Source organism: Gymnoscopelus microlampas, assembly GCF_963454915.1.
Source record: "Gymnoscopelus microlampas genome assembly, chromosome: 4".
NCBI lineage: Eukaryota > Metazoa > Chordata > Actinopteri > Myctophiformes > Myctophidae > Gymnoscopelus > Gymnoscopelus microlampas.
In genome coordinates, this window is record NC_139941.1 from 38202170 (window position 1) to 38222908 (window position 20739).

Consider the following 20739-nt stretch of genomic DNA (forward strand, 5'->3'; position numbering starts at 1 on the left):
CCAGGCGACCGTGTCAGTGAGAGTCAGTTCTTTCACTCCCTCAGCAGCTCCTCTCGCTCATGGCTTTGTTCAGCCTTGTCTCCTGACTGGCTCACTGAAGGAACGATGGTGGGGAAGGAGGCTGTGTCCAAATTGTCAGATACCACGGGTGGATGGACAGTGAAGCTTGACTACTCTTTAAAAGGACCTAAAGAGCGCGCTGGGGTGGTTTTACCTGCAGTCACTTGGTCTGATGTGGGCAATATGAAGCATTATGTCATGAGACAGGCAGCAGAGCTCCCCTCTCACATTAGAATTGGTATGGTCTTGTCTAGTCTCAGTTGGGAGGGGGATTGTTATATGAGGGTAATCAAAATAACTGGCTACAGTAGGAGGAAAAGTGCAAGCAATTTAAAAGAATCACCTGGAGCAGAAGTATATTAGGCGTTGGCTCATTTTCAGGCCAAAACTAATTAAAATGCTTAATTGATCTCCCTCTGAATTCACACTGACATAAATATTAATATGAACATCATCCTTTAATATAATAATTTACCATAACACTATAAATAATATGCCAAAAAAGGTCTGCATAACATCTTACTGCTCCAACACGTTTGCTGTGCGAAATACACATGTGGTTGAAGTATTTGTTTTGCACAGTATAAGTGTGGCAGCAGCAAGCTATTGTGCTGACTTTTTTCTTTTTGACCTTGCCCTGCACCAGCACTGAAGTGGATGAGCATGACATTTTTGTGAATTATTAAATGATATGGTACCCTGTGTAATTATGCAAAACTTAATTGGTATGAGCTTTTCATGTTTGCTTTGCTGTGCCAGCATTGCCTCTCGCTTCCACCTTACAAAGCCATGTTTAGAGAAATAATCCTGTCGCTTTCTCATCTAACATTAATGACTACCTTTGCCCTCCAGTTTCACACTCAGTCATATCCTATTCAACTATCCCCTCACATCTCCATCTTTACTCAAGCTTATTGCGTCCCCTCCCTCAGTACATGCACACACAAAAATGAACAATCTATCATCCAAATGGGCACATCAGAGACCAATCTGGCATCTACAGTACATTTCCTCTGGTTCTAAAGCTCAGTGGCACTGACAAGCAGTGACCAAGGCAAAGAAAGAAAATGGGGTTGGAGATTGTGGTGCCAGTGTCACTGCAAGTCAATCTGTCTCGGCACTCTGCAGCACACTTTGTCTTCATCCTGTTGGGGCGTCTGTGACAGTCTCATCTGACTAACAGACTATTTCAGCCCCTTGGGATCAATATGGGAAAATAGAGTGAGTCGAATCACATGCAGTGGCTGTATAGCTGGATCATGAATGATTCAATAGATCTTATCATAGTGAGCAATTGCTGTAGTTAGTGTATAGAGAATAAAAACCACACAAAGCGTCCTTAGTTCAAGTTTAATGAGTAGCCTACCTCTCACACCGACAGACAGTAATAGTACTCATTCAGTAAACATGTCACACACATTGGCAGGCAAGAACTTCCAGGCAGTTTAACAGATATGTAACAAGTACATTTAAATAATACAAAATGTAACCAACTAAAACTCATTCATTCATACACACACATGCACACTGTGAGGCCATGCCTATGTTCCTTCAGTCCCATGTTACTTCAGTTTAAGGTATGGGGTTAGGGGTAAGGGTAGGGGTTTTGATTGAATACATTATTAACACGTCGCAAACAGCAAGGCAAGTGCAATTTAACACGCTATGCTAAAATGGCAGCATCCATTGTGGTCTTATGTACTAAATTCATCATCAAGCCATACAGGGGCTGAGGGAACATAGTTACGCTCCCCATACTGTACACATACAAACACATGCAGAAGTCTCAGGATAGACTGACTGTACACTGTGCTCTCTCCCTGATCACATAGAAGCCACAATTACTGTGGATGGTCCCATTAAGGCATGTCTTTCTGAGCAAATCGCATCCTTGATTTGTAGAAGTTTTGTTTTTCTTTTTCACCCAACACTTTTGGCTACGAGAACAAATTCACAATTATTAACAGCTACGGCACGTGGGAAAGGTTTTGGATTCATATACACACACACACACACACACACACACTTTTCTTTACACAATGAATAGCTCACAATGCAATTAACATGGGCTCGAAGATAAATGGTCACAGCCTATTGAAGTTATAAGAAAGTTGTACAAAGTTCACATTGCGATTAGAATCGCAGCATAAGTGGAAATGAAACCAACTGCATGCAGGTACTAGTAGCTGGGTGGTGAGGTGGGTGTTTGAGGGGAGGTATTCTGTCTCTGCCTAAGGCGCAGTACAGCTTTAATTGGGGTTAGTTCAGAGGTGAAATCCAGTGAGCAGTTTGTTCAAGGATAGCTACACAACATGGTGAGTTCACAACCTGTATGTGGACTGCATACTTTCTATTTGTAAGCCAGTCCCTCAGTGTTGTACTAACCTCTTGTTGCTGAGGCGGGTATATTATCAATATACAGTATATACATAGCTGTCCAAATACATATGAAAGAGCCTCCTGAGAAACCCAACTCACGACCTGTGCGGTAAACGTTTGGTTACCTTGCTTGTGTCTACACACTCATCTGTTTAGACAGTGCAACAGTATACCCATGGAATGATTGCATAAACGTAAAACCTGACACACAGCTCCGGAAAAAGACGTTCATTCCATACTGATCCTGTGGTGGCTGCAGCCGCCCTTGTCTTCATTCAGTGTTATATTGCAGTCAAGATGGATTTTCGCTAGCCTTTTCTTGCCAAGCAGACATAAAACACTTCTATGCTAACTGATTTACAAGTCTACACCGCTAACTGAAAACAGTCACTCCAAAATAATTTTAGCACTGGATCGCGTTAACTTATAGGAATCTGAGGTCAATCCTGCAGATGCAAACTCAGTCAAGTGAAACATAAAGCTACTACTAAGTGCTCTCTCACATATATATATATATATATATATATATATATATATATATATATATATATATATATATATATATATATATATATATATATATATATATATTATATATATATATATAATATATATATATATATATAATATATATATATATATATATATATATATATATATATATATATATATAATATATATATATATATATATATATATAATATATATATATATATATATATATATAATATATATATATATATATATATATATAATATATATATATATATATATATATATAATATATATATATATATATATATATATATATATATGCGAGAGAGCTAGCTCTCGCTCTCTCTCTCTCTCTCTCTCTCTCTCTCTCTCTCTCTCTCTCTCTCTCTCTCTCTCTCTCTCTCTCTCTCTCTCTCTCTCTCTCTCTCTCTCTCTCTCTCTCTCTCTCTCTCTCTCTCTCTCTCTCTCTCTCTCTCTCTCTCTCTCTCTCTCTCTCTCTCTCTATACATACATACATACATACATACATACATACATACATACATACATACATACATACATACATACATACATACACACACACACACACTTTCAGTTATCCCGCAAAGAATCTTACAGCCTGGCAAACACAGGTACAAATTCAGCTATGATGACTGTTTTAAAGTATGTAAAATACTCTTCTATGACTTATATGTTGTTCGGCAGTTGAAGCCTTTTTATTTCAGGTGTAGACTAAGGGCCAAATTATACTTGCTGCGTCCATGTAGCCTTGTCATTTAACATACATTTTGTCACCAGCTCATGTCGGTGGGACATCCGCAGGCATCCCAGATTGTATAACCACGTATACTTTATGCGCAGACAAGAACACTGACTGCACATGCGCTAGAAAAGAAAATAAGACGCTTTGAGGACTATATTATATTATGTAACAATAAAGGACTTGACATTGAACTGATGCTCATTGTTAAATACAATACAAACCTAAATAAAAAATACTTTGCTTTGCTGAGGGAATTGATTAGCAAATGAGTTCTTCTGAGAGTGACAATAATACACAGAAATAAATGACGCAAGATAGACTATGACCTCTTCTCACAATAGCATCTTGTCATGACACAAGTCCACCAGTTGTCTGGAAGAAGGTTATTAGATTGCATCCTGTACTGATTGCTGCTCTAGCTCTTGAACGCATGCGCGTCTGCGGACACAAATTGTAGTATAATCACAACCCCGTTGCGACCGCCGTCTGCAGACCCTCATGCCTACATGGACGTGGCAAGTATAATCTGGCATGAACATTTCAATGGTATTACATCTTCATCAGAGTCTTTAAGTCTGATGAACATGAAATATCATCAAAGGAGGAGTACTGGAGCACACAGGCAGTTGAAGCCTTTATAATGCAGGTGCAGACTAAGATTTTGATGATATTACATCCTCATCAGAGTCTTGACTCTGATGAAGATGTATTATCATCGAAACGTTTGTCAGCACCTGCAATACAAAGGCTTCAACTCCAGTACTCTTCCTCCTTACTGCTACTTGTTCTGCTCCTGAGTCACACTGTGGCCTGCCTGTTATGGCTGAGGCAGGGAGATAACCTTTCTCTTCAAAGATGCAGATAATCTTTGTTAATATTTCAGCAAAGTCCATGCTGAAAATGCCCTGTCCATGAGTGGTGCTGGTCTCCATCGCTGTATCGTTTTCAAGCAGTGAGACATTACACAACCAGTGGCCCTGGTACGGGCAGCAGCTGGCAGGAAGCCACGTGTTATGGTCACTAGTCTGCAGGCGTACTGCTCCCACCCCTCATGCACACACATTCTAGACTTACACACTCTCTCTTGCACACTCTCAAAGACATCCTATGACAGGAGAACGGTTAGTCTCCTCTGGCTACCACAGATGGGTCTCCCTGATCTCAGAGATTATGTTGGTGGCTTTTTGTAATGCCTGTGAAAGAAGGGAGGGGAGGAGGGAGGGGAGGAGATAAGTGCTGGTTATTAAGGGGTCACCATAAGGAGCATCTCCCGATGCAGAAAGCCAATTCAGAAAATAAAAGCAGCTGCCATCATTACCTCAAGCATCTGGGCGACTTCAGTGCGCTGCTGTGCTGTGTCCTGTGACTCAATAAGCAGATCCTGCAGCAGAGGCTGCTTGTAGAGCTGACCCACCAGCTCGCTCTGCAGGCGTTCCTTCACAAAGTTCACCAGGAAGTGCATCACCGTCTTGGGTACACTGTAGAGGCAAGGAACACAAACGGCCATTGTTAAGACATTGAGACGCATAGCATGGAGTTAGCAACAGTCATTTGTACACTTGTTTCAGCCGACCTGTCCTGGATGCTTTGGCGTACGATGAGGAAGTAGCTCTTGATGAGGCGCTGGATGACCTCACAGTCCCTCTGCTCCCTGGTGCTCAGCTTGCGAGATATGGGCACTGCCTTGCAGAGAGGGTGTAAGGCCAATGTCAGCGGTGTGTGATGAATTCACTACTACTAAGTGCTTAAATTCACTGTTAATCCCACTACTCACTGTGTCTAGAAGGTTAATGGCATGGCCTTTGCTGGGACTGCCAAAACCAGCAGCAGCTGGAGCTCTCTCCTCTGCAGTTTTTTCATTCTTCCAGCGTTTACCTCCATCAAGACACTCTGCCTGACGGGGAGGAAACAAGACGAAGTAATTTAGCTTGAGTCTGGAACTGAAATAATATATTTCAAAGAGATCACAACACTTGGTTGTATGTAGAACATTATAGATAGGAACGGAAGCACTGCAGAATGAGAAGCGCTTCGTTTAGCATATGGGCATGCATGATAAATCAAGAGTTACCTGTTGGAAGAAAGCAATAACTACCTGTTGTTGACTGTTGACAGATGCAGAGACCTGCGCTGCATCAGTAAAGTCTGGATGCTTTGTATTGATGTAAGCAAGCTCTATTGCAACTAAATTGTGGACCTGTGGAAAAGTGTTGAACAAAACACATTTTAACTCTGTGTCAATAAAGACAAATCAAAACCTGACCTACAAAAACAAGACATTAGCTTGAGGACTAAACGTAAAGTGCCAACTTGATGATTCTTAACCCCACTAATGGCAGAGATCTATGGATGGCTATGTCTGTCACTCCGTTGTTCTGTTCATCATTTAGTACCAAACAACATATATTGAAAACTAGTGGGGGGATTGCTAAGGAATTTTCTGTGCACAGACATAAATTTGGCTACTGATTTTGGTTAGCCAATGGCCTTTCCTCTAGCGCCACCGTTAGTACAAAATTTCCACTTGAACACAAAATATCTCAAAATCGATGGCCATGACTTGTAAAGTTTACAGCAAGGATGTACCCTACTGATTTTGGTGATCCCATGGCCTTTCCTCTGAACGTTCCACTTGCAGAGATATAACATCAAAGTCTATTGCCAGTTTGCCATAGAAATTGGCTAATTGTGGTAATCATCTTTTTTCATTTGCTTCCGTTCTCTGCGTCTTCCTCTGTCACTCCTGCCACCTGCATGTATGTACATTCTAAACCTCCTCTTTGGCCTTCCTCTTCTCCCTTGCCTGGCAGCTCCTCCTTCAGCATCCTTCTCCCAATGTATCTCTCATCCCTCCTCTGCACATGTCCAAACCATCTCAATCTCACCTCTCTTTTGTTTTATCCCCAAACCTTCTAACCTGGGCTGATCCTCTAATGCAGAACATTCTGAACTCACTCCTAATGAGAATAGTAGTATCCTCAATTCTGCCATCTCCAGCTCTGCCTTTCGTCAGTGCCATACAGCCCTCTCACTCTTGCTGGTACCCGTCTGTCACAAATCATTCCTGACACTTTCCTCCATCCATTCCACCCTGCCTGCACTCTCCTCTTCACCTCTCTTCCACAATCCCCATTACTTTGGATAGTTGACCCCAAGTATTTAAACTCCTTCACCACCTCCATTCCTTGCATCCTCACTATTCCACTGTCCTCTCTCTTGTTCAGAAATATTCTGTCTTACGCCTGTCGATTTGTATGGCTCTTCTCTTTGGTGCATGCCTCCACCTTTCCAGACTCTCTTCAACCTGTTCCCTTGTCTCACTACACGAACATCATAGTCCATGGTGCCTCCTGCCTGACTTCATCTGTCCAGCACCAATGCGAACAAGAAAGATCTCAGAGCTGATCCTTGATGAAGGCCCACCCCCACCTTGAACTTGTACGCCACTCCTGACTTTCTCATGCAATGCCACACTTCCACTCTTGGCACCCTATTATATGCTATTTCTAGGTCCACAAACACAATAGTTAATGTCCTCATTAACTATTGTCAAGCATACAGTAGGAGTAGGCCAACGTTTTCCATTTTTCACAAAAAGTATCTTATGAAGTTTTACATTAGATATTACAAAAGAACAATAGCATTCAGGCTAAAAATCAACAAAGTGGCCCTTTAATGACTTAATACATCTTATCATCTGTGTTGAATCACCATTTCATTGGTAACTGGCAGGCGCTTCCTCAGTAATCCAGTCACCACCTCCACAATAGAGTCGTGAAGCTTTGGGAAACGCAGGAGCTCCTGGTAAAACACAAGCATATCAATGTACAGCATATTTCCAGGAGGGCCGAAGTGTGGTTTATTGTTATTAATGATGATATGAAACAATAATATTGATGTTCGGGATGCTTCGGTCTGTTCTACACAAACCTGCGTGCTGTAGGAAGAGCAGTGTTGGATGATTCGCTGAAGCTCCTCGTGCACCAACTCCACACAGCGCAGACTGGGCTCCTCCAGCCGTTTGATCTGCCTTTTCACCAATAGCTCAAAAGATATCTCTGGCACAAAGAGGGCTGGGCGTGGACCCTGTGGAGCGATAATGCACCAGCTGTACCCCACACTGGCTTCCAAAATAGAGTGCTAGACAAATGCATTTTCTTTGGCAAACATATCATAGAAAGATAAGGAAGCAATGAGAGCTAGGACTCACTGTGGCATTACGGATGGCAGTCAAGATGTCGAGATCGGTTAACCCCCCCAGGGGGTCGATGGACTGCAGGGTGCGGCCAAAGGTCTCATGGAATATGTAGCATATTCGGGCGCCCCCGCAGCTGTGGAAGGGACAGGATTCAGCCGAGGGATTAACACAGATTTCTTGGTGAAACTGCGTGTCAACAATGTCAATAAAGCTGAAATTAAATGCAGTCAACCAAAAAGAGCTAATATTTACATGAATTAATTGGCCAGGGATATGAGATCCATGGAAATGAGTCTGCCAGGGCAATAAATACCACAACTTAATGATTGCATTTGTTTTTACGCCAACACAAAAAATAACATGAAAAGGGGATAGTCTTGTCAACTCTCCTTATGCATTGAAAAAGTAAATATACACAGATTCTTTAGATTAGATTAAGACTTAGATTAAATAATGACTGCACGCAGCATCAAAGTACTGTTGTGACTCACAGCTCTGAGGTCTGGATGTATCTGGCTGTTCCCTCTATGGTGTGGCAGTAATCACTGGCAAACTTAGTGACAATTTGAAGCAGGGTAGCACTGTGGTCCTCGACAGGCTGCCCATAGCCATTCAGCTGGGCCTGGTACTGGGAAGTCAGCATGGTCACACGGGTCTTCAGCTCTGGCAGGCAGTCACGAATGTGGTGCATGAGCAGCCTGCTGAGAGTTTTGGCCATATAGCGTGAACCGCAGCGGGAGGCCAGTGAGGGATAGTGACGCTGCAGGAAGGCTTGCTCATCCCTCGTCGAGTCCTCCAGGCTCTTCTGGGTGTTGATGTCATGCTGGCTCCTGGAGAGATTACCAGGCGAGGGAAACAGAGAAGCGTGAAAGGGAGAGCAACTGAGATAAGACAGTCCACCTAGGAGCACAGCGAGTGTAATTGGGGTATAATTATGAGATAGCTCCAGCATGGCACAGAATTTTAATGTGCACATGCACCTTTAGGGCCAGTTAAGAGATGCTGTATTTCTGAAAGTATGGTACGTTGTGTAGGATGAAACGGATGAGATGTTGACCCTCTCTAACTCTCTCAAGCGCACGCACGCACACACACACACACACACACACACACACACACACACACACACACACACACACACACACACACACACACACACACACACACACACACACACACACACACACACACACACACACACACACATACATTTCCTCTGTGCTGCTATGGTGTCTGAACTGATGTGTCAATTGAATTAGATGTCAAGCTCTTAGAACTACTTTGAAAATAGCCTGAAAGTTGTGTGGTTTTCAGAAATTTCATTTCAGCAAAAGATAAATGAATAAACTGATGGAGTGTATGATCATTGCCCTGCGCACCACTGCAATAACAGATTAACACTTTCAATTTGTCAGAAAAGCATTCCACCTTATGCTGTGCAGCCAAAACACTGCAGGGCAAAAATTTAGATTTACTACATCACACAACAAACTGGTGTACCATTATTACAAGACAAACATAGGCTGGGGTCACTTAATGTGAAACTAACAGGTGTGAAATCTTAAAAAAAAACCCTGCAAGAGCAGTGGGGGAAAAAACAAGAACAAACTAAAACTAAGACAAGCAATTAAATGTTTTATAGTATCCGCCATGCCGAGACTATGTTTTCGCCCCTGTCTGTCCGTCCGTGTGTGTTTGTTTGTGTGTGTGTTCGTCCGTGTGTCTGTGGACAGCTAATCTCCGGCACCGCTTGACTGATCAGCGTGAAACTGTGCACGCAGTTGCACACTCCCTGGAGACCAGAGCGGAATTATTCACATTGGCCTGTTATAGCGCCACCAGGAGGCCAACTTTTGCAAAACACATTACTCACATTACCAGCGCACTTTGCTAGTTTTCTGCAGCCGTAATGACAAATGACAGCAACAGGCGAAACATGTTCATTATGATTGCCGAATGAAGCAAACCAAGCTCTACTCTTTCTTCCCACCTCTTACACACATAACAAACCTGTTAACTACCCCAATAATCCCGAGTCTAACGGGGATGACCCGACCCAGAAGAACCTCTAGAGCGTCCGTTCCGGCATCCATCAGGTCCAGCTTACTGACCACCAGCAGTGTCCTGCGGCCTGAGAAAGACACAGACACAGTATGTGAGTGACTATCTCCACTGGATAAACACATGTTCATTTTGATTGTGCTGATAAACAAGAATTCCAATGTCATGCCAGACAAACACTACCAGCTTGCAGGCGCTTGTCTGCTGTAGGTGCATTACTGCTCGCTATCGAGCCTGGCTCTTAAGCTGACTGGGCCTTTTAAATACGAGACCCCGAGTTCACCTCCCGGCCGGTGCTACATAACATATACACACACACACACACACACACACAGTTGTATATATATAGTGTGTGTGTGAGAGAGAGAGAGAGAGAGAGAGAAGGCCTTTATGCTTATAGCCAAAGTGATCGATTCATTCATTCATTAATTGATAGTTGATAACCTTACTGATCGATTAATCAATTCATTGATAAGTTGCGTTTTTTTAGGACCTAAAGGATATTTCTTGTCCGAAACCGTAAATGAGTGCAGAAACATAATTGCCTTGATGTATATAACATTAACCAGCATCAACTGAACACAGACACACACACCTCCCCTCTGCAGTGCTCTATGGAGTCTGTCTCATTTCTCTCCAAAATCCCTTGAATATGATGATGATTATGGTAAGCTCACATTTGATATCACACACACCATACATGTAACTTTCACTACCCCCCCCCCCCAAAACAATTTAATAGATTAAATTCTTAACGGCAATTAATCGATTATAGATTAATTGTTAACATCCCTAAGCCAAAGTATGATCTTTGTGGGGTGCAACAGTAGATGACCGGACCGCAAGTAACTGTAATTTCCCCAGTTAGCGTGTCTTTCCCTCTCTCAACCCTCACATCAGATAATTAACAGTGATGGGGGAGTAGATGAAAGAGGAGGGTTGGCCAATATACATAATGGCCTACCATCTGGGTCAACCTCACGAGCCAGTTTGAGTGCGTCAGAAGTGGCCAAGTCGGAGTTGGCAGGGGACACGGCGAGAATGAGAGAATTGGGATTGGAGATGAAGGACAAGATCATCTCTTGTACTTGAGATTCAATGTCTTCTGGCTGGTCCCCAACTGGAACCTACAGTGAAAAGATTGACATTAGCATTACAAACTCTGACTTACATCCATGTAAACTGTATAAATTACAGTAATTTAAACTGCAATAATTAGTCATGTAAACAGTACATTAACCTATGAGTGAGATTCTTTGACAATGCCATCTAATTTGGCAGTATCAATTTGAACACAAACACAATTAGCAACATTGGCTAACCTTGGTGATCCCAGGTAAATCAACAAGTGTTAGATTCAGGACTTTGGGTGAGAAAATCTTCAAATAAATGGGCTCTGGACTGATTCCCTGGAAGGTATAAAGAGAGGACAAAGATATGAATCTTAAAAAATAACTTGACAGGAACTGAGAAAAACAGACTGGCTAGGTAGCATTATTAACACTGACCTTATTGTCACCTGAACAGCGCTCAGTCTCTGCTTCTATTTCCTTACGGATTTCCAGAAAATCTGTGAAGATCTTTCAAGCAGCAAAATGCATGAATGACTCATGAACCAAGAGCTTCATACAAGACACAGAAATAATGAATGTCATCGAAATTCCTCAGACAAATCTACCTGGTTCTTGCAATGCAGGAATGTACCCCATTCATCAGCTTTTATGCCTGGGGTAACGCAGAATAATAATAAGAGTGAATGATTTTGTGAAGAGATATCCGAAAAAGGACAAACATTGAATGGAAAACATTATGGGTTAGGGGATAAAGAAAGTAAAATGAAAAAGAACATTCTAAGACAGATAATCTTGCCAGTGAAGATAAACATAACTACCTGTGAGATGTCATGTGAAAAAAGGAGTAAGATATGCTCATCCCCACAGTTTCTTTAAACTGCTGGACCCAAAAAATGATCAAGTGAAGAAAAAGGAAATGTGTGCACACCACACGATAGGTTGCTCTTCCGTCTTTTCTTTATTATTTTATCAAAACAACAACGTTTCGCCCATGCAGCTTGATGAAGCCCTGCATGGTCAAAACCTTGTTGTTTGGTTAAAATAAAGAAAAGACGGGAGAGCAACCTATTGTGTGCAGACATCTGCTTGTTCTTTTTCTTCACCTGTGAGATGTCGCCATAACATATCAACGGAGGTGATTAGACAAAGTAAATGCAGATTAACTACTTATAAACAGAGACCTGGGTAGCTGTGTTGGGTGTTTTGCGTTAGCCCAGTTCCTGAAAAGTGGAAGAGGAAGACAGATTGAATGTTAGAATAGAAAGTAGAAAGTCTCCGGCACAGTACTGTAGCTTCCAGTTCAAGCAGTAAGATGACATGCATGAGTAACCAGGGTGACTGCGTGTTTCAGTAAGTTAAATTGAAGTTATTTAAAGACTATTTTAATACCAGTGGCTAGAATGAAATATAAGACCCACCAATTTCACTAGGGAAAATACATTTAATAAAAATGTGCTACCTGGTGGATTTCAAACTAGGGATTCAGCGTATTAACAATATTATTTTTGGAGCTCAGAGACTATATTTAAGACTTAAACTCCAAATTGAACTCTATATAATCCTTTGATGCCTGTAAATTATCAAATGATTCAAGACATGCAGGCACCCTGGGTTTGAAATTGAGAAAACATGCTCACATGTCATGCATTAACTAAAGCAAGGCAAGGACAGTTTAATTTGAATACCACATTTCAACAATGAAAATGCAATGTGCTTCAAACAAGCATTAATACATTAAGACACAGCATTAAGGGTGCAAAATCAGTATGAAATAGCATTTGAATATAAAGTTTAAAAATGTACAGTACATTAGCTTACATATCTATATGAATTGCATCTTGTATCAATGCTTAAGGGAACTTTTAAGAAGCACTCATGCAATCATGCATAAAGCTCTCTAATAATGCAGCGAGAGAGAGGTGGTTTGTCTCTTCTAAATTTGAAACACTATTATTGGGCCTTTACGCTTAGACCCTTATTAACCTGGGTTCAGCATGAGGCACCAGTGTCATGGTGGGCTCTGGAACAAAGTCTAGTACAGTCTAATCTGCCCTTTACTAAGATGTTCCAAATCCCATTGTTTCACAATTGCTTGCTATCTGTATGGAGAGTGGCAGAGAAACTATGTAGCTGTCCCTTTGCATGGAACCCATAGTCCCCAATCTTCCTATACAATTTTAGTAATGTCTGTCAGTCAGACAGACAGACAGACAGACAGACAGACAGACAGACAGACAGACAGACAGACAGACAGACAGACAGACAGACAGACAGACAGTCAGTCAGTCAGTCAGTCAGTCAGTCAGTCAGTCAGACAGACAGACAGACAGACAGACACAACTTAGTTAGCTCAAACAGCTTAAACATCAACTTCTCATGGTTGGGGGGAACACGCATGTGTGTTCACTGTGGGGTCCGCAACGTGGCGGCAGGTCGCACGGGCGCGTGTTGGAACAGACATCGAACACAGGGTTCTGTGTTACACAGGTCTTGCCCATATACATAACTAAAACTCTGCAAATACTTTGACTGTGCACATTCCCGGGTATGGACTATATTAATAATGCAAGACTGTTGATTGGTGGTGAGTTAGACCCTTGGCAGTTTGCTTATAAAAAAACGGTCAGGAGCACTTATGATACAGTTAGTAGTGTCACCCACTTAATCCTTAGACATAGCTCTGAAGGAGGCTAGCTATCTATGAGAAAGTCGATTTGTGTGTGTGTCTTCGGAGCCAATCTCGCAAACCACTGGACCAATCAGTGCCAAATTTCTTATGCACACGCTAAAAGTTTTTCACATTTTATATTTTTTGAAATATATAACATTACATTTACATTTATAATGGAAGTCAGCAGGGGCTTGGATCAGGCTGAAAATGTTTTGAGTAATAGGCTACATAACTGATACTGTACATCATAGATGCCTGACATCACAGGCCAGCCACATCAAGTCTGAGATTCACATTGGAGCCACGCTGTTCCCATGTGGATAACTTTAACACAGGCTTAGTGTAGATTCTGGATATATAAGAGGTATATTAAGGTATATAAAGCACAGGCAGAAAATATAATGAAATACAGGTTTTTTGTTTTGTTTACCCGAGTGTACAACAGTGTATGGAGCAGGGCATCACAAGGACACTTAATGCTTCCATGTTTACCCATTGACGCTGGTTATTGTACACTTTTTAGAAAAGAATAGATGAGAGAGACACCTGGAGGACACTAAGGCATAATGCACCTTTATTTTTAATTGATTTTAGTTCAGCTTTTAATACGCTTTAGAGTTATGTTACTGGGCAAACTGAAACAGACGATGGAAATTCTATTTTATTATTAGCTGGTATTTCTCTCTCTCTTTTTTTTTTTTTACTAATTAACTCATTGAGTGCCAGAACTTTTTATTTTTTTTTACGTTTTGTTTATTTGTTTTTGTTCTTTTACATACTCCTAGGTAGTACAATTGAGTGCCATAATTGCCAGATTTTTAAAAATATTATTTTGTCCCAGTGCCAGAGTTTTTTTCACAGAAAACAAAAAGTGCTTAGGAAGCGAGATACAGCCTTTTTCAGTTCTAAGTTAAACAAGGAGTGGATGGAGCTGCACATCTTCAGATGATGATATCTTGGGTTCTGAACATGTTTAAAAAAAAAAAAAAAAAAAAAAAAGCTAATTTTTCAAAAACACGTGAAACACGTTAATGGCACCCAGCGCCATAGCGGTAAAAACATGTGAAACACGTTAATGGCACTCAGTGAGTTAAGTCCAATATGTGAACGTGAATAAATATCTTACCCTAAATCTATTAACATAGGTGCATGCACACTGAGAGTGAGTGAGGTCCCCAGTGCTCTTCACAGTATGGGTGTGTGAACTCCTCAGTTCTCTTCACAGAATACATAGTGAGCTCCCAGGTTCTCTTCTCAGTATACTGTATATGAATGGGTGTGTGAGCAAAACACCCTAAATCACATTATGAAATTATCAGATGTCACTGGCTGCCATTCTCAGCTAATCCTGAGCTAACCCATTGAGACCGGGAACACATGTGTGTCATTTTAGCTATAACCATTATTTTATACTTTGGCTATTCAAAAAAAGCAGATATACAAGCTCATAGAGTGCCGCGCAATAATGAACTTGTAGATCTGCTATTTTTGAAAAATCTTTAAAAAATTGTGCAAATCTATGAATATATATATTTTGAAAGGGAACATTTTTGACTCAAATCTTTGCTTCTGGGGGTCCCTGGAAAGAAATTTCAGATGGGGGTCTTCGGACAAATAAATATAATTTTGGTGGTCCTTGACATGAAAAAGTTTGAGAACCACTGATATAGCAACATACGTTTAGGATTTAGAATTCATTTGTAGGTTAAAAAATGTCATCGGAAAAATCCACACCAAGGATTTTACTGTGTAGAATAGATCAAGATGATACATCACTTTACCATTTTGAAATTGAACAGTGCGCGGATTGGTGTGATGCTCACCACCTTACTGTGAGTTTGAATGTGAAGAAAACTGAGATGATGATAAAGTCAACTGGTGATTGATAGTCCAGCAATAATTCACAATGTACCCATACATCTGGTCCCTTCATATTGGTGTCCACACTGACAGCTTACACATATGGCATGTAATAACTAAACAAAAAAAAACGTTGTTCTAGGCTACAGCACAGGATGTATTTTTGAGACAGTTTGAGTCTATGGTGTAGTAAACGCATGCTTCCGTTTTATCAAACGATTGTAGAGAATACAATTCGATGTGGTATGGTAACCACGCTTAAAGTCTAAGCTTGCACGTCTTTTTTAACTCTCTCAGTGCCAATGAAATAAAAAAAATATTGCGAACTGTGCCAAGATCTTTTTTTTTTTTTTTTTAACTGGATTTTTCGTTCTGACAGGGAGGGTATACATTAAAAACTGGGGATAACTCGGGGTCTGGCACTGAGAGAGTTAAACAGCCATGGAGATAATAGGGAAAAAGAACATCACTAACTTCCGTCTTTATGTATATCATGAAAACGCTGTGCTCAGGGAGACAGAAGATTTTGAACGGTGAAAAACACATTCTGAACACAAACTCTGATTGGCTGCTCCAGGCATACAGTTCAAAATGCAAAATACAGACTGAAAAGGTTAAAAAAAAGATGGGAGAGCTCTCGCCTTTAAAACACAAGGTTCTGAGTTTGATCCTGGGCATCACCAATTCAGCGTATGAGTAGCACAGCTTAACTAAGACATTGGGAGCTGATGTGGCGTTCCACCTCAGCAAACCATCTCTCAGGGGTCCAGCCTCTAGCACATTGTAAGGGGGATAGACGCCCTTGTTGCTCGGCTGATACAGACAATAAGCCACTCCGACTCACTTACTTACTCCCTCAAGATATTAAATAAAAGCAAACAGTGATACTATATGATTTTAGTAGAGTAGTGGCACTATATGATGGGGTCTAAGATATCGGGATGTTATTTTACTATCTGGTCTCATTATATCTGCTCTTGTTATATGAGATTATTGTCTTTTTATTACTTTACATAATAGTTCATTATTTTATGTCTATTTGTCTCACACTCAACATGTGAATGTAAAGGATATGGGGTTCCATGGCAAGATCCTCTTGTACCACACCCTCTTCATAAACATTTGCACAATACCAGTGGCACAAGTTTCCATTTAAGTCTTACACAATACCTTTTCTGACCTTATTGAATCTTGCCCCTAACATATACCCCATATTACAATAAAATAAAATAAATAATAATAACAAAAACTCAACTAAAACTAAGCCTTTTCAAAAGAATTTAACGAACCTAAACTAGCATAACCACTTTGAAATATAATTAAACCTGAAACAGAAATTGAAATCATAGAGCCAAAATGAAATGAGCTCTGGAAGATAGCTGCTTCAAACCTCTCTGAGATGAGACGGTGCAGCACTTGCCTGCTAGCTCATTCTAAATGATCTATCTTGGGCTTGACACTGATCAAAACGTAAGTGCTATTATCTGGGCTTATAGCAGTGGAAAAATGTATTGCTACGCACTGGAAGCCACCCCACTCCCTCTTCTTTCGAGTGTGGGTGCTAACATCTAGAACAGAGATGTAATTCGGTCTCTGTGAACCTTAAAAGTCTTTTAGATTGATCCCCTATCAGGGTTAGTACCTTAAGACCTCAGGGGGAATGGGTGGCCAGGTACTGTCATTTTGGGGGTGAACTATCCCTTTAAGTGGGGTGACTGTATGATTTGTTTCTTACTTTTTGTTCTTCCTTCTCTTTTGTATTACCAGTATTTCCTTATTGACATTGATTTGTTCATTATTATTATATATATATATAAAATAACGATTGATTTTGATCACAAAACAATATCAAAAGTATTGTATACCATTTTCCATTTGCTTTCGGTCCTGCAGAGGGGGCACATTGACCAGCTGCAACACAAGCGGTCGTCTTGTGACTATGCCTGTTCCCCTTGGCAAGAACTCCCGTCCTGCAAGGCTCTCCAACACTGAGCTCTTTCCACTGCTCTGTTAATAGAGATAAAGAGAACAAGTTTCAGAACAAGATTTGACATGTCTGAAAGTAAATACACTCATCTGACATGCTGATGTAATGTCCATAACTGTAAACAAAAATGTACATATTTGAAAACACATATCATATACAGTATACTGTGTATGTGAGTGAGAGGTGACAAATAAAAGGAAAAAGTAACCAACAGTAAGTGTTTTAGTTCGGTATTGGGCCACCACAAGCCACCACAAGCCACCACAAGCCACCAGAACAGCTTCAATGTGCCTTGGCATACATTCTACAAGTCTCTGGAACTCTACTGGAGGAATAGAATACCATTCTAACAAAAGATATTGGGTGTTTTCATGATGGTGATGGCGAGCGCTGTTTAACATGTTGGTCCTAAATCTCCCATAGGTGTCCAATTGGGTTTAGATCTGATGACTGTGAGGGCCAAACATTGAGACACACGCATGAGATTCACATAATCAGTGACCCCTTGTGCCCTGCAGATGGGGCTGGGGGTACTAACTGTCATCCTGGAGGAGACCACTCCCATTTGGATAGAAATGATTCATCATTTAAGTTAAAGATAAAAAGAGGATCAGTGATCACTCTGAATAACTTTGTATTTATTTGCAGTGACCTTCCCTCTAAGGAAGGACAAGTGGATTCAGACCATGCCAGGAAAATACCCCACAAAGCATAAAAGACCCCATCACTGTTGGGGTCAAGCATTCAGGCCTGGAACATTATCTCTTGGTTTAGTACACCACCTGAGGCATACCGTATGCCACACATGCACCCGCCCACTTGTCTAGTGGAGAATAGTGTGACTAATCTGACCATCATTATCACTTTTTCCCCACATCCCTGTAGAGCAGTGCCTATGGTTTTTGCACCACTGAGCTCTCAAATGGAATTGTTTATGGTTATGTCTGAGTCAGAGTGACGTGGCTGTGTTCCGCTGGCCGGCTGGTCCTCCCAGTAGCTAATTTTTATATATACATTAATATACGTATATATTTATATATATACACACACACACACACACACACATAATAATACATATACACACACATACAGACACAGTATATAGAGACATGGGACCCAGCTGCCCAGTTCAGCTACCCCCCAGCCTCATTCCGTGTTGGTTATACAGCAAGTGAGGTAATTTAATTTCAAGTGTATTTTCTTTGATTATGTTATGTTTGTTTTATTTATTCTGAACGTTGTATTCTTTTTTTATGTTTCAATACAGTTTGATGTTGGCCTGTTAATGCCGCAAGAGTGCTTTACTAAAGCCATCAGTGAGAAGAACATCGGACCCGTTTTAATCCACACGGGAGTGATAGATATCAGATATGGTGAGGGTTAGCTTTATAACACCATCATTAAATATCTGAAACACACATGTTGCATAATATTAATCCCTTTGTTAACCACTTGAACCCCAGCATCCGTATTGTGGGGAAAGCTGCTGAAAATAGCAGATCGACAAGCTCACAACGCGTCACAGAGCTTGTCGATCGGCTATTCCCCACAATAACAGAAAATACACTATCATAGAGCCCTGTGGGACTCCACTCAGGCAGACTGACCTGTGATCCAACCACAACTATTTGGGGGAGTTGTATGACATCCGCCCCCACGGTGAGGACAACCTCCTGAAGCCGATTGATGATGGGAATCAGAGTCTCCATTCTTCTAGTAAAATGCTGTGCAAGACTTCACAACTTAGCATGAGAGAGAGAGAGAGAGAGAGTTCTCAGACAAACATGAGAAGAATGAAATAAGCTATAATTTGCAACAGGGTGGTATATGTGCATCGCAAATTAGTCTTTTATGGAACATAACGTTTCAAACGGAACACAAAAAGAAGAAGTTCTAGTAAGTAGTGAATAATTCTAACCCACTGATCTGTTGAAATAATTCAATTTAAATGTCTTGACTGTGGTCTGAGCAGCAGCATGCCCTGGTAAGACGGAGCATGAGTAATCTAATACCAGTGGTGTAAAGTAACTAAGTACATTTACTCAAGTAGTGTACATAAGTACATTTTTTTTTACTATACCGGTGTATCTCCAATTTTCGGTATTTTTACTTCTACTCCACTAAGTCTCAAAGGCAAATATTGTACTTTTACTCCACTACAATTATATGAAAACTTTACATTGTAGATTTTGATTATGATTACAACACATACATTAACCACTTCAGCCCTTTGAAAATAGCAGATCTACAAGTACAAGCTAAAAATGCATGATGCGCACAGAGCTTGTAGATCTGCTATTTCCTTTTACTTGAGTAACAAATGTGAGTACTTTGTCCACCACTGGTTTCAAACGGAACACAAATGAGAAAAGGAGGAAGTTCTAGCAGTGAATAATTCTAACCCACTAATCTGTTGAAATGATTCGATTTAAATGTCTTTCTTGACTGTGGTCCGAGCAGGAGCAGCAGGTTCATCATTGCCCTGGGAAGACGGGAGCATCATAGTAATCTAATACTAATATTTAGTGGTCCTGATGAGAGGTCGTGTAGCCAGTACGTTACACCATCTCTCAAGGCAGGAGTGGAATCGTGCAGCTTTACACGTTCTGGGATGTTATAGCACAAGCTAAACATCACATAATGATCCTTAATTAAACTCCTTGCAGATTCAAATGGTCTACAGAGGATGCTACAATGACATCGCAGCAGAGACAACGCTATCTTAAAATGTGTGAGTGAACGATGCTAACTGGTAGCTAACACTAGCTTAGCTGGCCAACCACAACCAGTTGGCGTTCGCCCTTACCGGTAGAAAATTAAGATTTTCTTTTACACCCAACAGGTCCGTCACTTCATGATTTGGAAATATCAATCCGGTTCCAAACCTCTCATATTATGCCGTCTTGGTTAATTTGTCAAAATTCAGCAAGGAATAACATCACCAATTGTTGTTTACGGTGTCATTGAGAAGTAGGTGGGGCTCACATCAAAGTCTATCAACGTGATTGGTTATCAAATATGAATCACGAGCTCATACTCTTGATGATTGGAGAAAACCTTCGTCCGTCACCGTGTTGACCCCGCCCTCTATCGTCCTTCCACGCCCTGGAGACAAATTAAATTCCCCATCTGCCCCATATGCCTTAAAATTACTTTCATTTACAAGCAAATCGCATTAAATTTTATTTTTTA

At 40.9% G+C, this 20739-nt stretch overlaps 1 protein-coding gene across 2 annotated transcripts; it reads right to left on the reverse strand.

Moving 5' to 3' along the window:
- Positions 1 to 3408: 3408 nt before the first annotated feature.
- Positions 3409 to 20498, reverse strand: LOC311043880 (dynamin-1-like protein). Of its 2 annotated transcripts, XM_084055287.1 has the most exons (18): positions 20354 to 20498; positions 19155 to 19289; positions 17426 to 17567; positions 12211 to 12249; positions 11635 to 11681; positions 11465 to 11536; positions 11279 to 11365; positions 10921 to 11083; positions 9906 to 10026; positions 8387 to 8725; positions 7908 to 8028; positions 7628 to 7783; positions 7409 to 7498; positions 5793 to 5894; positions 5472 to 5591; positions 5271 to 5380; positions 5016 to 5175; positions 3409 to 4890 (listed from the first exon to the last, which is right to left on the reverse strand). In XM_084055287.1, the coding sequence occupies exons 2-18, from the start codon at positions 19254 to 19256 to the stop codon at positions 4834 to 4836; spliced, it is 2028 nt and encodes a 675-aa protein (XP_083911413.1). In that variant the 5' UTR covers positions 19257 to 19289; positions 20354 to 20498; the 3' UTR covers positions 3409 to 4833. The 2 variants fall into 2 exon arrangements, with proteins under 2 accessions (XP_083911413.1, XP_083911414.1); XM_084055288.1 differs by lacking the exon at positions 12211 to 12249.
- Positions 20499 to 20739: the final 241 nt, after the last annotated feature.